Below are 22,459 nucleotides of genomic sequence, written 5' to 3'. Positions count from 1 at the left end.
GACATAGAACGATCTGACCATTATTAAATCAGGATTTTGTACAATTGTATATTTAGGTAGTTGGCAGAGACATAGCTAACAAAATGTTTAACAGAAGGGGAAACGGAAAGGAGTTGGGGGGGGGAGGAAATCTCTTCCCCCTCCCATTCTGTCCTCTCGCTGGTACGTATATCAGATACTAGTTTAAAAACATTTAATTATGATCAAATCATGTGCTAGCCTTGTTCTGACGACCACTTTTGACTCTGTAAACTGTAATTTTTTTGACTCTGTAAATGCGTGGCAAATATTTAAAAATGGAAAACCCGTCTTGTTCCTGCCAATTTCATGACAGTCAAAAGTGGTATTTGAAACAATAATAACGGATGCGTAACGAACCCAAATTCAATGCCGAACCACCAATCGCTCTCTACTTACATCCTTCCATTGAAGAAGCCCCTCCTAATTCAACTAAACCAGTTTTAACGCAATCCTCCCATCTACGTTTCGGTCTACCCCTCGGACCTTTCCCTTCGGTTCAGTGTTTATTAACATTTTAGGGATCCGCTTGTTACTACGCCTTTCAACCTTACACGCCCATATTATACGCCTCAATGCTATAACTCATGGGGGAGCGTCCCACGGGTAGCGGAAGTGGGGATGGTCGGTGGAAATTCCTCGGAAGTTCCTCTCAGCTCGGAAGTCCAATGGACTCGCTGACCAACAATGAGAGCGCCCGCCCCCTCTCCCCCAGTTTTGCTGGAGGGTATGACGTAGGATTGAACGCTCTACTTACATGTTTTATTAGTTCACAAAATACCACAAGAGTCATGAATCCTACTGAGGTAAAACACTCACTATCCGCAGGCCTTTGAAACAAACCTATTATTATTTTTGGTATTAGTGCACTAAACGTGCTCCAGAGCCAGGAACTTCCGGAATTCCACTGACGAAGATCCGTTAAGAAGTTTATTTCTCGCTTTTGAGCTAACATAGTGAGGGGAAGTAAAACATAACTTGGAGTTTTGGAGCTCGTTTTATTCACTAGTCCTTTATTTTTTTATACATTGACTAGAAAAATAAATATAAGTTTACAATTTTTTTGTAATGTCTTACACCTACGCTTATCTTAGTTTTTAGATTTGTTTTTCTAAGAAACTCTAGCAATTTTTTTCATAATGCTAGACTTAGGCAAAGTGCATATTTTTTTCCACATTCACTTTCAACGTTTTATGATTTTCTTTTCTTTTTTTTTCTTTTTTAAATATAATTTTATTTTTAATAAGTCAGAAACGTCGCTCCCCTCAACATTGACTGAATCAAAAAACTAAAACAATGCTCCCATTATCGCTCGGTCCGTTGTAGTTTATCAGTCCGTAACTATCTGTTATGAATAAACTAAATGTATATAGTCTATTTTTCTGTATTGAGTTCTGCAATCATCACCGAACTATTTCATTGTACATATAGGTTATTTATATTTTTGAAGAAAGGTGGTCAATAAAGGAGCTCAAAACTATTTATTTTTGTGTTTCATAATGAGAACCAACATTAGTTTATAAATTGGTTCATGAAAACTTATACAAACATAAGTACACAAGTCCTATACAGACTACAAAGCACTAATACTTTTTGATTCACTATAGGGAGGACTATTTATGACATTAATTAATTTAAAAGAAATACAAATCAGTATTACGAGGAGAAGATGGTTGGGGTGCGGTCAAATTGAAACACAAATAAGTTAATGGATGATTATTGATTGACCGTGTGTATAGATGAATGGAATATGGTCTGGGTGCGGTATTAAAAACTCAAATAGTAAATAATTATACTATTTCTATTGAGCCAACGTTTCCCCCCACGTTGCAGGGCTTCGTCAGGGCTAAAAAAGATACAAACACTTGACATTTGTACTTTCTTTAATATTTCTTCTCTTATCTATCTGTTACTATTACGCTTTTAATTTACTATTTACAACCTTTAATTTTTCTTATTATATCTTACTATTTTACATTTTATACCCCTGTTATTTTACACTTATGTTTTTTCTTTTTTTCCTTTTTTTAACTATGTCAAGTGTCTGTATCTTTTTTAGCCCTGACGAAGCCCTGCAACGTGGGGCGAAACGTTGGCTCAATAAAAATAGTATAATTATTTACTATTTGAGTTTTTTAGACCGCACCCGGACCATATTCCATTCCTTACAAATAAGTTAGTGTAACCTATTTAATTGTGCCAACGTTTCGGCTGTAGTTTCTAGCCTTCTTCAGCGCTGTTAGCTGGAAATCAAACGCCCAATTAGGCTAACAGTCCTGAAGAAGGCTGAAAACTCCAGCCGAAACGTTGGCAAAATTAAATAGGTTACACCAACTTTTTTGTGTTTCAATTTGACCGCACCCCCGACCATCTTCTCCTCGTACGTCATCCACCGTCAACTATCTCTCATAATTACAAATCAGTATTGTTCAAGTCAGTGAATAGTATTAGAAATAAATAAATAATTAAATATTGATACTGTTTGTTTGTATTTTGTCAAAAAACGGGACCCTAGAGTGTAGTAAATTATTTTTATTGTATTCAGTTGTATATTGTGACCACAAAAATGTATGAGTAGGGCATTCAATCCTACGTCACACCCTCCTGCAGACCTGGCGGGGCGCTCTTATTTGGTCAGTGAGTCCATCTGAATAAGTCAGAACTTTCAAGCAATGTCCACCGACCATTCCCCAATCCGCCACCCGTGGAACGCTCCACAGCGCGGTGATGAGCCCGCGCGAGGTTTAGGTTAGATAGAATTTCTTTGGTAGCTAGAATAAACGAAATTTATGAGGAAATAAAAAAAAAGAAATGCTTGTTATTTTTCTATCTCGAAATTCCTTTGGCTCGCACCTTCTGTCTAAAAACTATAAATTAGAATTTACTAAACTATTATCCTTCCCAGTGTTCTTTATAGATGCGAAGTGTGGAGTCTTATACTAAGGGATGATCAGAGCATTAAGGTTTTTAAAAATAAATTATTACGTAAAATATTGGGACTGAAAAAGGATCAGTTAACGGGAGAATTTAGAAGGCTACACAATGCTGAATTGAGGGAACTGCATCCGGTAAATATAATTCATGTTATAGCATTGTAACTTAATAATAAAATTAAATAAGATGGGCGAGGAAGGTTGTGGGACTTAGTAACAAACGGATACCTAAAGTATTTATAAACACTGAGCCAACAGGTAAATGTCCTAGGGGTAGACGGACACGTAGATGGGAGGATTGCGTTAAGACTGATTTAGCAGCTTTGGGTTTGGAAGGGGTCACTGGAGAGATGTATGTAGAGAACGATAAGTGGTTTCGGCATCGAACCTTCGGGTTTGCTGAGCCTTTATTACTATTATTATTATACTATTTTGAGCTCTTCTTTTGACCGCCACTACCTTCCTTCATTAATGGGATATTTCATCTTATTATCTTTCAATTTTTATATTTCTATTTGAAAACAACTACAAATTAAAAAAAAGTGCGCATTGCGACCATAACTGCCTATACACAAGCTGCATTACTTAGTGCTTCAACAAACTAAATGACATTGAGATCCATCCTAAAGGACAGATGATTGCCAGATATTGGCCACGTGTTCAGTTAAGTGCATGGAGTGGGTACGTCAGTGTTTCCACAGCTGTTCATTCTATGCACTGATATATCTTTTTGAAATAATTATTTTTTTCTTCTGGATTGTTAGATATTTCAGTTCTATTACCTTGACTGAACGCACGAAATTTAAAATTACAGTGTGCTCAGATTTGGACTCAGGACAGGGAGTTACTGGAACCCATACCGAAAAAAGTAATGAGAAAGTGTAAAAGGAATCAGAACATATCGTTAGTAGTATTACTTTGTGTACATACAGAGAGTGGATTATATCTATATGTGCATAATTAGGAACCTTGGAATAACATAAAACTTGTTTACCAGAGTCCTACACTTTAATCCAGGGTTAATTATGGCACTTACAATTTTGAATATACTCTGCCTTCAAGTATTAAAAAAATATCGTTATTGTAACTTGCTGTTATGCTTCGTTTCAGACTCCTGAACAGTCAATGCATCTTTAGAGTTATGTAGCATGTAGAGATGGCAAAAGCGGTCAAAAAATTCATCGTGGTTCTCACACTACAAAGAACTCTCTCTATCTTTATCTGTCTAAGAACTATCTCCAGTTGAGTAACTCGTCCAGTTTAGCCAGAATCTCTGCCGAAAGCTCCATGATGAAGACCTGAAACTCAGGTGGAATCGTCGGCACAAATTAATAATTTTTGTTTATCTGTGTGTTTTTGCTGATCGCACCTCCCGCATCCCCGACCATTTCCTCCACTTATCTACAGTCGTTTAAAGTTAATGAGTTTTTATAGAATAGAGATGGACTATCTACCATTTCATGTGTCTACAACATGGTTATCACATTAAATCCTAATAATGATAATAAACACTGATAAGCGGGAAAAAAGATGGACTAAGATGCTAGGTTACTTAGCGAAGAATGTTTATAATTATCCTAGTCTTAATATCTTACCCGAAACATTCCACTTCTCGTAAGTAGCTCCCATCCAGTCTTCAATACTTCTACATACTTCTCAGCTCGTTGGATTCAGGCGTATGAAACAATTTGTTCCAGAAGCTATCAATCAGCGTTGCCCACATAAGTTGAGACAGCTCGAAAGAACTGTATATCAATCTGCCGTCTCTCTCTCCTCCCTTCATGTCAATTACATCCTGTCAGGAAATACACTTTCTAACTGGAATCAGTCATGAACCACCCCCATAGTACAGAAAGCTCGCATTGTTGGCTGTATAACAAGGAGTGGTGAATGCTTGATTCTGATGGAAGAAGAAAACTAACTACTTTGTACGAAACGTCGTTCTTCACCAGTAACTCACATAAAAATAAATTATTTAAAAAATAATTTGTTTAGGTTATTAAATGATTTATTTTAAAAATATTATTTCAAATAAAATTTACACTCCAATTTAACTTAAATCAGATTTATTAAATGTATTATAATGTACAGTTGTAAATAGCAATAAATAAATATTTAAAGAAAAAATAAATAAATAAATTTTGGACAGGTCATTTATTAACTTTGAACACAAACCTTGTCCTTCAAATGAGATCGTAATTTTTAAGAAATTTATAATCCATTTAATGTTTCGGAATTAAATTGTTGGCGAATTTGACAAAGTGGCCAGTAAAAAATGATGCATTATATCAAATATTAATTTATGAACATAAAAACAACGATACCAGATACAAAACTTTTTTATTTTAATGTTTTACTTATTTCAGTAAGTGTTCTGTGTTATTTCACACAGCCTACCACAACTTCTAGGGTTAGTGGTACTCAACCTTTTTCTCATAGGGGCCACTTACACGTGTGTGGCATGGTGTCGCGGGCAGCAAAAAAATGTAGGTCATGATTTGGTTTTCAGTTGTTCAATTCAAGTTATGAATTAATAAAAATCAAATTAAAAAATAATGCTATTTACTGCAATAAAAAACGTTTGGATAAAACTCCATTTATTGGCCTAGCAAAATAATTTTAAACTGCATAAATTTAAATATTATAGTTTATTAATGGTTAAAATTTTACATATTCAAATTTACTACTTAATATACATTTTCGGTACATAAGTAATTGAAGAAAATCTGCCTCACTCCCTTGATACGGAACTAAACACGCCCAATAAAACAAATCCATAATCTAAACACTTGATATGCCGTGTTTCCGAGAAATAGTGCGCTCTTAATTTTTTTAATGGGCATGAAATTTAAAATAGTTAAAAAAAAAATAACACCAGAGCCCTGTTTCATAATAAAGTACAAACTAATACTATTAGTATTGTAGATATATATATATATATCTCACATAAAAATAGAAAAGTAAATAGTAATGACATAAATAAAATAAATTAAGTTAATATAAACTAAAATGGAAAATAATAATAATGAAATAATACATACACATCGTGTATAGACATAGGTCAATAAATGAGTTAAACAATAGTTAAAATAAGAAAACTATTAAGATAAATAATTTAAAAAAAAAATCTGAACAAATTTGTAGCGATGAACATTATATAAATTTCTCATTTTCAAAATGGATAATGTGCGATAATAACTAGGTTTTGCAAAAAGCGTTTTCACAATGTCTACATCGGATGTTTCTAAATCGTTATTATAGATGGCACATATTTCATTTGAATTCACTGCTGACATAAATAAATTTGGTAGTAAACCAAAAGTTCACCTAAAGTTATACCTGAGAAGTCGAGTAAAGAACGTTTAAATTTCAAATTGGATGAAATTGGCAGCATAAATCATCTCATAGGGACTGGGGTGATTGGTTTTTTGAACGTATGTAAAATAAATTTATTTCTAAAATAATTTTTCTTAATTCAAAATCCTTATCCAAACTAATTTTATAGTGTTACATTAATGTACATACCCACAGATTTCGTAGTTTTCTAAAAATGCTGTCTAATAAAACAATTAATGTTTGCTCTTTAAATAGAAAATTTACATGTTATTTAGTATTATTATTACATTGAAGAGATTATATGGTTAGTTTAGGTAAATTTTTTAATTAAAAAAATCTGGTGTAGTCGAATTGCACAATGGAAGCTTAAAATTTCAAAGAATATATTTTTATTTTATATGACAAAAAAATTCATTTTTTAGTGTTTCTCTAAGTGCAAATAACGTATATAAATTTTGTTAATTTGCAATAATACAACAGTTTAACAATGTATAAGAAAGCCGTCGCTAAAATTTTTTCATGATCAAATTGTTGTCATTGTTTATTACTGTTAACAATACAAAATGGGTAATTGAGTCAAATAAACAAAATTAAAGATACTTTATAAGTTTTTTTCTTGTAAAAAATCATTAAAAAAAAAAACAATTTTAATGCGAATAGTTAGTTTGAATGACCTAGTTGGTATAAAATATTTCGTTTTACATTGATATACCAAGTTTAATCAAAATCATTTGGGCAATTTTTGAGAAAATCCTAAAAAATTATCTTTTAAACAAACAATATTGGTTTCGACCTTTGCACACTTATCTCTACATTTCAATAGCTTGAACCTTATAGAAGATGTTTTTTAAAAAAAATTTGTATTCTTGAAAACATTTTTTTTTTAAATCATAAGTTACATATAACATTTAATCGTAATCAAATGAAGAGTTTGATGTATTTATCATAGTGTCGATGCAGAATCCTGTTGCATTAATCAACACATTTAGAGATATGAGCTGTTTATTTTGAAAGTGGCTTAAGTCCATTAGTCTATTATTTCCGGTTGCCCGTTTTTACAAGTACAACTTCAAGTTTTCTTTCAATAAAGCATTAGACGTTAATTATATTCCGAGTAAATACAATAATTTTGGACACATAAGATTTCAGAGTTAGTTCAATAATTCAACCGTTTATTTTGAAAGTGCCCTAAGTCCATTTATACTTAAATTAAGATATGTTTAATGTGGCTAAAAGTTGTCCACAATGTTGAAAGTAATATGGAAATCATAGATCACAATTTTTTTAATATCAGGACTTTCGTTTTTACCTAATGATTGAGATTTTAGCGTAGAAGAAATTACTTTAAAAAAAAATTACTTGAAGATCGCTCATTGACAAACACAACATAAGTAAATGTTTTTACTTTTACTTTTTTACTTATGTCAAGTGTTTGTATCTTTTTTAGCCCTGACGATGCCCTGCAACGTGGGGCGAAACGTTGGCTCCATTAAAATAGTTATTACTATTTGTGTTTTATTTGACCGAACCCGGACCATATTCCATTGAATAAAAAAAATTACTGTTTGTCCCCCGAGATTATTAGATTATTATCAAAAAAGTATTAACAGTAATACATGAAATGAGACGAATTCCTTTCGCATACACAAAATGTAGATGAGTAATAAATTATTTTGTAATTTATGTTTGTAATTTTGTACGTTATGTAGTTAAAAAATGTTTTGAATCACATAAATTATTTTTTTTAAGTGTTATGAAGATATTTTTTTATATATGTATATATAGTTGACCGTAAAAATTGATATATAAGAAGATGGTCAGGATTTCGGTCAAAAGAGAAACAAAAATAGTTTACAACTATTTATTTTCCGACGTTTCGCCCCACTTTGCAGGGGTTCATCAGGGCTAAAAAGATACAAAATGATACAATGATAAGAATAAAAATACAAACATAAAATACAATGATAAGAATAAAAATAAGTAACAATGGCAAGAGTAAAATTTTTTTATAAAAATACGTAAAATGTAAAGTTAAAAAAGTACAGATGTACATAAAACAAAAACCACACGGTGAAGGAAAAAGCTTTGAACAGGTAGGTTCTCCTGACTTGTTCTTTGCTCATTTATTATCATTATTATTAGTTATTTATTTTTTTATTTATAATTATTCTTTCATGACGTTTATTTAATCTCTATTTTTTTCCCCCGTATTGTTTTTGTTTTATGTACATCTCCTGTACTTTTTTAACTTTATATTTTATGTATTTTTATAAAAAAATTTTACTCTTGCCATTGTTACTTATTTTTTTTCTTATCTTTGTATTTGTATTCATATCATATTATCTTTTTAGCCCTGATGAATCCCTGCAAAGTAGGGCGAAACGTCGGAAAATAAATAGTTGTAAACTATTTTTGTTTCTCTTTTGACCGCAACCCTGACCATCTTCTTATATATATATTGTTTTTTTTAAGCATCTTAAATTATGTTAAATGGACTTGGGCTCCTTCAAATTTTATAACGAATCTGGTTGTTAATCTTGTAAGTGGCCTAACTCCATTCGTGGTAACAAAACGCATATTATTCTTGATAATTGCCATCATTTGAATAGGAATTATAAATTTAACACCTTTAGATAAAATTACGCAATATGACTCATTAGTATCCTGTACGTATATTTTTAATTGGATTGAAACACAGACCCTTAAATATCTCAATTTAAATATAAATGGACTTAGGTCACTTTCAAAATATATAATATATATTTATGTAATATCATATATTTGTATCTGTGTAGTTTAAAATGTTAGTTTTCGATGGAATTAGGTAACAATAAAAATTAGTTCTAATGTGCAAATTCCTAACAAAGAAGCCAGTGAGGTCGGTCGTTAAACCCTATGCAGTTTCTAGGCTTCGGTTGGATAACTTCCTCCCTCTCCAATGGATATGTTTATCTACACAGATATTAAATGCCAGAATTACAAGTTATACAAGAGCCCGTCCAAGGTCCCTGAATTGATAACCATTGATGTTGCACAACCAACGTCCTGGTTGAGTCACTCATTAATATGAGCTTGTTAAATGGCCTGGCAATGTGGTAATAAAATGCGTCGTATATTTTATATAATTTATGCTTGCTTATTTTTTTTTTTTTTTTTTTTTTTTGTAGAATGAGAACAAAATGATAGTTTATTGTATTAAATTAGATTAAATATATACAAAATTGCATGAACTAAAAATCGCTTCCTACAATGTAGACAAAAAAAAATTGTTTAAGAAAAATGAAGTCAGATTCGCTCTTAGCGTCTTTTACAACTCTTAAATACGAATTTCCATATAAATCAAAAATTGAAAAATTCCCGCTTCAAGAAATAAATTCATAACCCCTCACAATGTTATCTAAATCCAACCGTTGGAAACCTGAATTTTAGCTCTTTCAACCCAAATGAATATTTTTTAGGTTGTTCTTCTTTATAAAGTCATCATAAAACCTGAACGATATTCATGTATCAATATAGCTTTAGCAAAGATGACAAGCGATAATAAAACAAATTTCTAAAATTTTCCAGTATTTCCTAGCCTCCTTTCTATTCCAGGTAATTAGTACTCAACGCCCTTCCTAAATTCTATTATCTATTTATATTCTAGAAAACCTGCAATTTAAATTCTCAATCCAATCCTGTACTACCAGTTCCCGTTTATCTGGCATCTACCCTTCACCTCACCGAACTACTGTTTGATAAATCCTTTTTTACCCCAGCCTCATATCACTGGAACTCCATTCCCCTAACATACGTTACGTACCAACCCTTCCCTCGTTTAAAACCCTTCTATTTAACTACCTTTTACTTCACCAATCTAATTCAGTATTATAATAGTTCAGATAATTTCTAACTACCGTTTTGTTTTGTCTTTTTATGTATTTAGTTAGTTAGTTTTAATTTTTTTTTATCTCTGTATCTAAAATTATTTATATACAATTTTAAAATAAATTATAATTAAATGCAGCTACACTGTTTTGGGCCAATATATGTTATTTTAAAATTATCTTATAATTGTTCTTAAGGGACCAAGTCCTAGCAGAATAATAAACTATTTTTCATTTAAAATATTTATTATATATATATATATATGTCAATACTTTGGTTACGTTTCAGCTTTTTTATCTTTGGCCATTTCTTAACAATTTTTTTTTTCTCCTTTTATGTACAAGTCTTATAATATTAAATTTATTTTGTTTCATAAACTTCTACATGGAAGTATTAGTTGACAGTTGGAGGTTTTTTTTTTTTTTTTTTCGGATTTTCATCTACACTATATTAATAAAGGTTACTGATAAATTTCTTTTTTTTTTTTTTTTAAACTTAGGTTACTGTTAAAACTATATAAACAAATATGTTTTTTTATTCCTATTTTGAGCAAAATCTAATTCTTAATACCATATTTTTTAACTAATTTGGAAAAAAAAAATTTTAAAAATACCTTTTTCTTATCTCTTTAGTAGCCAATCTTACTTTTCCTTGACTTATATTTCAACATTCTGAAACACAGTTCACAACTGGGGCCACTTAGTTATTTCAGTGCACTCTACTAAGCTCTTTATAAAAGTATTTATGTTAGCGAAATAAAGTTACTAAGGAGTTTTTCCCCGATCATTTTTAGCGATAGTAATTTAAAAATGAATCCCACAAAATGAAATAAAAATAATAAATTTGTTCGTGATTAATATATATCATTATTTTTAGTCGACAATTTTTATTTCATACTTCAACTTAAAACCTGTTCTCTAAATCACCTGGAATCATATCCACAAATTGATACAGTATTCGATTATATTTTAGGAAAATGATAAAGTTAAGATGTCCACACATTTGTGCGCTGCTTAGAGAGTTCCTGTATTAGTACTGAGTATTGGAGCTGCGTGTGAGCAGCGCGCTCTGCACGTGACGAACAATGTGCTCACAGTTGAGCTTTGGACGTGAGCGTGAGAGGCGAATAGCTTTTCGTATGCAACTCATTGTTCTTTTTCAGTATAATCGAAAATTGAACTAATATTCTACATTTTATATTGACATTATGAAACGTATTTCAGGCATAAACACATCATTGCTTTTGTTTTGTTGATATAATAATTATGGAGTGGTCAGAAGAAATTTTGATGAAACTTATCAATGCTTATCGAAAGAAACCTATTCTTTGGCATCATCTACACAACGATCGTTTCAAAAAGCAATTAAAAGCAGATGCTTGGTACGAAATAGCAGCCGAGATGGATATACCGCTTGAACAATGTAAGAAAAAGCTCGAATCTTTGCTGGGTTCCTACCGACGAGAGAGATGTAGAACAAGAAACAGCATGAATGAAGGAAAAGGTAAGTTCCAATGTATAAATAACAAATAGATCTTGGAATCCGTTCTCTGGTATCGTACAAGAGACATGTTCACAACTAAACTGCAAGAAAAATGGTAAATCGTGCTGGGATTCTTATAGATCGTCGGAAGTTCTTTGAAATTAATGATTACAATGGACTTCAAACAAGCAGCGCATGCGCGGTGTACACATGGCATTATCGCTGCGCCATGATGTATACACATTTCAAGACTAAGACTAATTCATTCATATCAATATCAAAATTGAAACTTTGAAATCCAAATTTATACTTAGTTTTGAGCTTTATGGACTCACTATTTATAGATAGATAAACCACCACACACAACACAACCATGTAAGTCCCTATCCGTAAACTTAATATTTTACCATACCAAACTTTTCCGGTTTAATGTTATTTAATATTTCTTTGTTTACAGGACAGATTTTCGTATACCACCAATTAAAAAAACATTTATGGATGGAAACAGCTAACAGACATTTATTTTTCATTATATCAATGTTTTTAGACCGATCTATGCTATCGATACTTGGTCAGTGTACATTATCGATTGTTACGATTAAATAGCAATAAATAAATTTTTAATAAATTGAAAAATTATAAATTTTTAAAAATATTTTTAAGCAAATTTATTAGAAAGGAATCTAAAAAAATATATACAGTTATAAATAGCATAAAAAATACAGTTATAAATAGCAATAAATAAATTTTTAAAAATTGATAAATAATAATTTTTTTTTTAAATACATTTTTAAGTAAATTTATTAAATAAAGGAATCTAAAAACAAAAAATATGAAATGGGCGTTGTTGACCTCAGGGTTTTACGCCCTTAAACCCCAGCCAATAAACAAACAAACAAAATAATGTGTTGGCTATTGCGACGATAATTCCGAAAGTAAGGCTTTTTTTTTTAATAATAAAAACAATTGTATATTTTCTATAATATTTACAGCATTGCACTTTTAAAAAATTGTCTACTTGATCACTCCCGTAGTTTGCTCTGCATTTTTGAAGACGCTGTGGCTGTTTTGCTCATGTCGACCAGTTCTCTGTCACTAAATATATCCTTGAATCTTGTCTTTCACACCATTGAACTCCTTCGTCACCCGTGACAAAACAAAACCTTGGTGTTCGAAATGTTCTTATTATAAAGTAATTAAGATTATTATAGTGAATTTCTTTGTGTGAACTATGAGCGTCCCCAGAGGGGGAACAGAAGGAGGCATTTTCCCATCGTCTTAAGGTGAAAAAAATTGTTAATTTAATAAAAATTAAATTTTCGTTAAGCCAATACTAATTTTAATAACCCCTGTAGAACAGATTCGTTATCTTGGACTACATCTTGACAAACGACTAACCTGGAATCCTCAAACAAGACTAAAAAGACAGGAAACTGCACGCAGATTCCGACTATTACAGCACTTACTGGACAAACGGTCTAAACATCCAACTCATTACAAAAGACTGATCTACATGACAATAATAAGCCCCATCTGGACATACGGAGTTGAACTTTGGGGCTCCACTAAACCTTCGAATTCCTCTCGTATCCAATCTTTACAATCCAAAATTCTTCGTAAAATCCTCAATGCTCCTTATTTTGTTACTAATAAAACCATCCATAAAGACCTAAATGTTCCTTATGTAACCGATCTAGCTCGAACCCGATATTATTCCTTCCATAATAAACTCCCTAACCACCCAAACCCACTAGTTTCTAACCTTGCTTCCTCTTCCATTCCTGGCAATCCTCCAAGGCGCCTGAAAAGAAGATGGCCTCGTGACCTTATATTGTAAACTGTTTTTAGAGTTCTACTACCGAGTAGTTTCTCTACATACTGTATTATATCATTATGATCAAATTTACTTGTTGTAGTTTTTATACAGTTGTAAATATCAATAAATAAATAAATAAATAAAAAAATTAATAACTAATAAAGAACCGCATCAATTATTTATAATTTTCTTAAAATTTTGGTTTCATTCGCCTTTTCTGTGACTAGGACTGTCGCCTACCCATAGTTGTGATAATTAGTACGCCCCTAGTGTGAACATAATAATAATTTAGTATGTGATACCAGAGCAGGGATGGAAAAAAAGAGGTGTTCGTGAAACATTGATGTGTTTTGAGCGATGTTTGACTCTCAACGTGTTTAAGAATTTAGGTATGGACGTTTCATTGGTTTCGTCTTTTTGCTATGAATGCGTATTCCCAACGTTAGATATGAATCTGGACGAGAGATCTCTTTTCCTGATACATATATTTTTTTTAATTTATTACCAATTCCATCTGATCGGCCTTACATATTTGTAACAGTGTGCAAAAGACACCATAATCATTTTCAATTCTACAATAAGCAATTATAAATAATAATGATCAATCATAAAAAAAATAATAATCGTTATGTAATTAAGAATAATAGGGAAGATATTAAACAATTTTTGTAGAATTAATAAAATAAGGTTTTGACTTATGCTGAAAAAATAATTTGAGAAAAAGAAATTGTGTGCAGACTTGAGATTGGCCGACTGAACTTCGAAAAATAAAATATTGTAGTAAAATGTTATTAATGATGATATTTATTTTACAAAAATACATTCGTGAAATTATTGTTTACATTCATATTATTTGTAAATTTGATATAATTGACTTGTAATGAAAAATTTCAACATTTGATTGAATATTTTCAATATATCTTGTTGATAACGACTGGTTTAGATTCTTCGTTCGTAAAATTTTTCATATTGAAATCTCCACATAGTATTATTGTAATTTGATATAAATATTTATCTTCCCTTATAAATTGAGAACCTCGTGGTTTATGTGGATAAAGTATGAAGTGTCCAATCTCTAATCGATTTATTATTAGTAATACATGAAGACATAGCACTTAATCCATCTGATAATTTACATTCTACTGCGCATAAATCTCCTATACCTATACTGTAACTGCTAAGTATTTGTTGTTTTGTGTATATCCTTTTTTTATTGTGACTATGTGGGTATCATTTTGTTTTGGATATATTTTAACATCTCCTGATCTCACTTGTGGGCGTTTGAATTGTCTTATTAGGTGGAAGCTATTCATCTTTACTAAAAAATATGTATATAATAAAAGTTCGAATGTATTACAATAATTTTCACATTAACAATTGTGATTTTTTCCACTTTTTATCTCTCTATGTTGGAGTAGCGTCAAGATGAAATTTTGAATTATAGATGATTACAAAGAAGATGAAATGCAGAATATTTCCCTCACATTCAGAATGCAGCTACGATTTTTTTCTATCATATCGGAGTTTGCCCGATAAGAGACCTTTGGATTACGACAGGGTGATCTGTAGTGATGTAGTGATGTGTGTTATCTCCGGCATGCCTCCGATACTATACTTATAAGGGGGGGTATTCACGATCTTTGTTTAACATGTTAAAGCGTATAAATGGAAAAACGAATGTTAAATGGAGAAATATTTCTACCTTTTACCATGTTAAAACGATATAACATTTTACATGGATGAGAGTCTGTTACTAGGACAATTAAATGGAGAATGACGTAACGCAACAGAGCAACTGAGCTTATCATTTTGTTGGTTGTTAGGTTACATTCTCGCAATTTGTGTTCTTTTGTTTCTTGTTAGTATTGTTTTTATAACTAATAAAGCAACAGATGGGAATAATAACAATGTAATGACGTTGTCAATTAGCTCATCTTGATTCTTGGTTCTTCACAAGTCAGAAGATCAACAAGACACACAGTAGCCAAACTTTCACTTTTCACTTAATTTAGGTATGATATAATAAATTACTTTAATCAAAACTCAAAAGTAAATAGGAACGAGAAGTTTTGGAAGGTTATAAAACAAGTTACTCATAAAATCCACCAGGAGCTCTTATGCTTTTAACATTTAACATGGTAAAACATTTTACATTTAACACATCATGAATACCTCTATTATAGGACTCCTAAGGTTAGACTTTCAAATTCATTTGTTTTCTGTATTTGTTAAATATATTAAAATAAACAAAGAGAAGTGAATTAAAAAAAAATGTCCATATCCTTTTATTATTTTAATCATTCCTCCTGCATTGATTTATGTTTTGCCTTCGATCCGGCTGTAGTAGGTTGAATCTTTCTTTCAATATTTGCCTATTCCCTAATGCTTTCCCTACCAGGAAATACTTGATCTATTCAATGCAGATCCAATATATCCAATACCCACGCCGCGGAAGATAATATATCGTAGAGGCGGAACTGCATTGTGCCTGCAATCGGATTACATTCCTTTGACATATACCCAGTATACAGTTTCAATCAGCATTTGAATATTGGCTGCGGGAAGTTTATTTATTCTAAGAATGGAAATAGCTTTTTAAAGCCTTATGAATAATTCGGATTCTAATGCTGGATATGAAAATTCAGAATTGTTGCAATTGGATGGCATAAATTTCAGCTAAGATGTTTTAGTATTTTATTACTTATAAGTGATTGACATTTTTTTTTATTATTTATTTAATGTGATTTACAACTGTACAAATAATAAATACAATAAGTAAATATGTTGTATGTTTCATATACACTTAAAAATCTTGGGAAGGAACCACCCATTGGTGGTACTTCAACCATTTTTAAATTAGAAGGTCCCGTGGCCATCTTCTTTTCAGACGCCTCGGAGGATTATCAGGGATTGTTAAGGATGAAAGATTAAGAGTTAATGGGTTAGGATGGGTAAGGAGTTTGAAATGAAAAGACGCAGATCTTTCTTGGACCAAATCTGCAATGAATGGGATGTTAAGGTCTTTTTGAATGAGTTTATTGATTGACATTTTAATTTAAAAAATAAATAATTTTCTATTGGTACAAAAATTATATTAAATAAAATTAATCAGGAGTATAAATATACTCTTTTGAGTATTTTACCGTACACCTCAAATATGCCTACATAGATTAAAAAAAAAAATGTAAAATGGGAGTAATTCCACTAGTAAGATTTTCTTTTTTTTTTTTTTTTTTTTTAATAAATATACAATTCCGTTTTTCTATGATTTTCATGTTTATTATTTTTCTATAAAATCGCCATTTTGAAGATGCTGTTACAGTTCTTGTATGGCCATGTCATAACAGTTCCCCGCCATGTCCTTGAAAAAGTATGGAACCTCATATTTCACCTATTCGTCAGGACTGAATCACCTTTTAGTCCAGATGGTAACAGTAGGTATACAAATAACAGTTACAACTCTTTTTCGATCTACAGTTGTCATGGCTTAACCCTCAGACGTTCTTTTCATTATCTGGCATTGACAACCAGCCTCGCATATTTGGTCGCAATGAAGATTCAGCTTCGACGAAGAGGTAAGAAAGTGGTGTTGAAAGCTTTTTCATTGGCCACCGCGTCATCATGTTAGTGGACATTATGCTTCCTGGTACCATAATGACCGTGGAACATGATTCTATAATTCTAACAAATCACCCAATGAGAACATTTGGCCGAAGACCAATTCAGCTCTGACGATGATATGAAATATGGATATGTTTTCTCAAGGACATGGCGGGGAACTTATGCAACATCGGCAACTCGAAAATTACATAAATAGAAATGGCTATTATGTAGAAAAATACAAATGTGCAACCTTTAAAATGAAGTAAATATTGAAAATAAATAGAATTATGTATTTCTAAATAAATAGGAGACACTACTTTCGCGATAATGCTTATATGTTGAACTCCTTTCCAGCCTTCTGAGAACACATTTTTTTTTTTATTTTGAGTTTTTTTGTCATTTGGCTTTGTTAATTCTTATCAAGTCAAAATGTTATTATTTTTTGAAGCGTGTATATTGCATACCGATGGATTTTGAAGAAAGCTACTTATAATTATTAATTTTAATCAAGAAATAATCAGGGTGTTTATATACATAGAAGTACTATGTACTTATATTAGTATATGTGTGCTTCATTTAATTTTTTTTGCTATAAATACATATAGAATGCAACTATTCATTTTCTGTGTCTTGTAAATTTGATTCTTATTATTATTTGTAGAAAGCTCAGAAGTCTACAAAAGCAAATGGTTTGCATACAAAGCTTTTGGATTCTTGAAAGGAAGAAGTTTACCAACTAATAAGGCTGTGAGTATTTTTTATTTTAAACTTTGTATGTTCGAGATCCTCACTAAATGCTATATTGAAACAGTGCTTAGCTCCTTTTAATTCCAGAAACTTGATCAATATTAATTAATTATATAATTAATAATATTAATGATAAAGAATATTAATTATTAGAATTTTATACTAAATAAGATTAGTTTAATCAAAGTTCATAGGTTTTTCTAAGTATATAAGTCCCCACGCATCGGGTCACATGTAAAACAGAAATCGGAGCAGCTTTGTACTGTCTTAGGCTGTTGATAGGAAATGTGCGACCTTCATTCTGCGTATATGTGATCTTATGTTTTCATGTACCATTTCTATGTATGTTGTATTGAATTTTAATAATAAGGAATGTTATTCAAAAGCTATATTCAATGTTTTTATTTCTTCTATGTTTATTTGTAGGAGGTCTTGGATGGAGACAAAGAGGAAACACTGCTTCAAACCGAAGAGCTCGAAGACGAAGAAGTTCAACTCAAGAGGTCCTATGAGGACTCCATCCAAAATGAAGAACCATTGGCCACTCCCAAACCTCCAAAGCGGTTGAAAATAAGAGATATTAGGAGTGAGAATAGTAAACTTTTGGCGGATGCTTTTCAACTCCTGCAAAACGCTACAGCAATGATCGCAACTCCTCCAGAAGACGACGAAGTGTCTGCTTTTTTCAAATACGTTGCCACGAAGGTAAAATCGTTTCCTCCAGAAATAAAGAGGGGAGTTCAGAAAGCTGTATTCGATATCTTAATGAAGGCAGATGAAGGAATCTATGAATGTGCTTCCGAAAATGACTGATCTCTGGTACATTCACCTCCACACCAATCAGATTTCAATGTCTTGAACTGATGACCAGTGTTGTGGCCAATACGGAAGTAAAAGAATAACATGTAAATATATTTGGATGTAAAAGTTAACGTCAGCTGTTACTTCGATGTCAGCTGAATGAGTAGATTAGCTGATCGAATGAATAAATATAGATGTACCGAATCCGATAAAGCCAATCTTTAACAGAAGTTGAAGCGTTTCATATCTTATAACTTTTTCTGACAGAAGATGAAAAGGTGAGAGGACCATGTGGATGGATGCGGCAAAGTTGGGCACCCGGTTGCTCAACGTCTCCGAACTTGGTACTTCGAGTGTGGAAACGAAGGACTCGTTGTTAGGCAATGTCTCTATGTGTACCGTAGGCAGGGATCAAGTCAGGTGGAACCGATGGAAGTCAACGCATAGAGTCTAAGGCGGAAAAGAGTACATCAAAGAAGAAATGATTCCGCAAGCGAGTCCACAGGTTGAGCGGGGCTACGGTACTCAGCACATTGGACTTGAAGGCCGGATATCATCAAATTAAATGCACCCTAAGGATCAACATAGGACGGCGTTCACATTCGAGCGAGGACACTATGAATTTACGAGGATGCCGTTTGGACTCCAAAATGCTCCCATGACCTACCGAGCATCTAATGGACGAGTTTTTAAGGGGAATTGACGAATCCGCATGTCAGATTTTTATGGACGATCTACTATTGTTCAGTAAGAACGAGGATGAACAGTAGAAAAATTTACACAGCGTTTTCCACAGAATCAGACAACTTGGGCTCAAACCGTCGGTAGACAAATCATCTTTGGAGCAGGAACAAATTAGTTGTTTGAGCCACACGATTTCCAGAGAGAGAGTGAAACCCGATGCAGATAAAGTCACGGCTATACGGAAGAAGACTTTGCCTAGAGATGTGAAGGAAGTTCGGAGGTTGTTGGGTAGTTTGAACTATTACAGAAGATTTGTTGGAGAAATGGCTGAGTACCTCGTTACACCTTCCGGCAATGAAAATATAGAGACTAGAGTGTTCTCATATCACTTCAACTAGAAATTATTTTTGAGTTTTGTAAATTTGTATGTTCATTTTATTGTACCAGGAGTCCTTTTCTTTTATTTTTAAGTTTAATTTATGTATATATATACTCTTTAATTTATGTATATATACTCTTTAATTTATGTATATATACTCTTTAATTTATGTACATATACGCTATAGCGTTTTTATTGTAAATAGTTTTTCATAATTTTTTTACGTTATTATAATAACAGCATATATGCTGGGTTCGGGGATGGGGAATTACAGTCAGCTGTTCCTTCGATGTCAGATCAGCAGATCGAATGTACATAGATGTACCGAATCCAATAAAACCAGTCTGTCACAGAAGTTCAAGCGTATCATATCTTATACCAGTTTTTAACATTTTGCTCTGAGCGATACTTAGGTTTAACGGAAGGAGAAGGTTACTTCATCGTACATTCTACGATCGTTGCCGTGAAGTCGTCGATATAGTTATCTACTTCCTCTACGGTGCGCTGGGTTGTTACTTGTTGCAACCTATGGTAGATCTTTTTTGTATCGACTCCAGTCAGCGTGCGGTGAAACTTCTTCACCATCGGCTTAGTTCTTCTGTCTTGTATCTCGTATACTACAGGACGGTGATCTGACGATATAAAGTCCGTGACGGTGTAGCCAGTGATGTAGCAAACCTGTCTAATCAAAAGGGAATCTATGATGGACGTGAAGTCAGTCCCATACAGGCAGTATGTATTGATTGACGGAAAATTATTCATAAGACCAATATTATGAATAACTCAGCGAATAATTAGAACAGGGCTTGATGTATATGGTTACTTGACTGTTATCGACAATTTAATTTCTAAATATTCTGAAAAAATGCATTAGTCTACCTCTATAACGAATATTTCCCCGTTTAATTGTATTAATTGTAGTATTAAATTATTATTAGTATGTGCTAGGAATAAATAATTGTAATGTATTAATGACATTTTTTTAATATAACGACTTTGTACATAAGTCAGTATGTAATTATAATTTATATAATAAATGTAATATAAATCTATCAATAAAAACAAATAAATACAGAAATGCTGTACAAAGAGAAAATACTGACAAGTATCTGTACAAAACAAAATAATGAACAGTAATTAGAATTGATGACTGGCTTATTAAAAACATGCTCTGGCACATGATAATGCAGGTCTTGAACTGAGGCGGGTATTGTGCCAATGAAGAAGAACGCTATATCCTACGATTACGAAAGCAAAAATATACAAACTTACAATTAATTTTTTTTTTTAAGATTTTATTTTATTTTTATACCAGAACCCACCAGGCCTTACATGGTTGATATAAGTTATATTATATATATATTTTTTTAACAGTTGATTATGAGGGGGTATAGTCATACAAATGACACCCCTAACTATATAAAATGTTCTTATTAAAAGAAAAAAAATAATAATAAAATAAATAGATTAGAATAATGCTTCTTAATAAAAGAGGAAAGTAAAATTAAATACAAAAACTAATGATATTGGTACACCTAAATAAAACAAACAATTGTCTTCTGATAGTAAAAAGAAACAAGTTAATTTGAATAAGGGAAGAGAGAAGAAAAGAGAGAAAAAAATAATAATAAAAAAATAACAATAATGAATAAATAAAATGAATAATAATAATAAGTAAATAGAGGTAGTGTGACTATGAATTAATTTTATATTTATTAAAAATTTATGAAAGAATATCCTGCAGCAGTCTGGGCTTCAGCCTTCGGGTTGAAGTTGGGTTTCCCAGGTTGTAGGTCACTGCACCTTTAACTGTCGGCAACTGGGAGTGGAACTTTATGAACCGTTTTTTGATATAAACCTCTATTGACTCCATTTGTCATTCGCGATGCAATTGGCTATTTCTTAAGAACCAAGGAGCATTAACTGCGATTCTTAGGACTTTATTTTGAAAAGATTGTAGTTTTTTTCCTTTTCGTGAAGGATGCAGCTCCCCAGACTTCACAGCCGTAAACTTACAATTAGAACCAATTGTTACATTTCCAAATACCATTATTGCTGACAAGCAGAATGCATATAGCCATGATAGGTCTTATCTGTTCAGATTTGCATGAGATAAGATGTACTAGACTATACAATGCATTTGAAGAAAAAGATAAACAGAGGAACAGTTACCTTCTCAGAAATTTCCATTACATTATGTGGCATGAAATAAAACCACTTGAGATAAAGGTTTGAATAAGCGTTGTAAAACTTTTTTTTTTGTTGTGCTTACTCACTTTTGGAAAACCGTTCTATAGTTACACAAGCATCGAATAGGTAACAATTGTCGATTGAATTAGTACTGGTAACCTGCCCAAATGTGTGTGTGCGTTCCGCGTTACAAATGAAAGATTTGTTCGATCGTTTTTCGTTTGATTTTGTTGCATTAGTTGTAGCAAAAATTTAATTTTCTGTTTTGTTATTTTAATAATATACATAGTAACTTTGTTCTTCGTACACAAGATATAGGACCGTCGCTTCCCGGGGACGCATTGCCTTTTTTGTGATATGATCTCCTCTTGTATGATTGTGACATGTCGTACATCAACCAACCCACTCGCTATAATTGTCTGAAAATTCAGATATGTAAGGCTACCATGGAGGGCGGGAGTGGAGGGTTTCATACCGTTTTTCAATATCAGGCGCTTCAACTTCTTTCAGGTAGGAAATCCTTGATTCTTGTTAGTTTCAATTCCTCATGGAGTGTTTGAGTTGTAAATCTATGCATCGATGTTTCTTGCTATTTTCGTAAAA

The 22,459-nt window shown here is 32.1% G+C and overlaps 1 protein-coding gene across 3 annotated transcripts in view; it reads left to right on the top strand.

The window, feature by feature from the left end:
- The window catches only part of LOC106677967 (uncharacterized), a 24,591-nt gene extending 3,605 nt beyond the window's left edge, over window positions 1–20,986 (top strand). Inside the window, exons 1-4 of one of the 3 annotated variants that reach the window (XM_024359642.2) lie at window positions 11,166–11,290; window positions 11,378–11,657; window positions 17,717–17,802; window positions 18,229–20,986. In XM_024359642.2, coding sequence (XP_024215410.1) covers window positions 11,420–11,657; window positions 17,717–17,802; window positions 18,229–18,615 — 711 coding nt within the window. In that variant the 5' untranslated portion in view covers window positions 11,166–11,290; window positions 11,378–11,419 and the 3' untranslated portion in view covers window positions 18,616–20,986. Of the gene's footprint in view, window positions 1–11,165; window positions 11,658–17,716; window positions 17,803–18,228 lie in introns of those variants that run through there. The other 2 variants (XM_024359641.2, XM_014416216.2) reach the window with 2 other exon arrangements.
- Window positions 20,987–22,459: the final 1,473 nt, after the last annotated feature.

The sequence above is a fragment of the Halyomorpha halys genome, unplaced genomic scaffold (genome assembly GCF_000696795.3).
Source record: "Halyomorpha halys isolate HHAL.00 unplaced genomic scaffold, Hhal_1.1 Scaffold8.1, whole genome shotgun sequence".
Lineage (NCBI taxonomy): Eukaryota > Metazoa > Arthropoda > Insecta > Hemiptera > Pentatomidae > Halyomorpha > Halyomorpha halys.
Note: the sequence above shows the minus strand (reverse complement) of the source record. Positions and strands in the feature narration are given on the sequence as shown.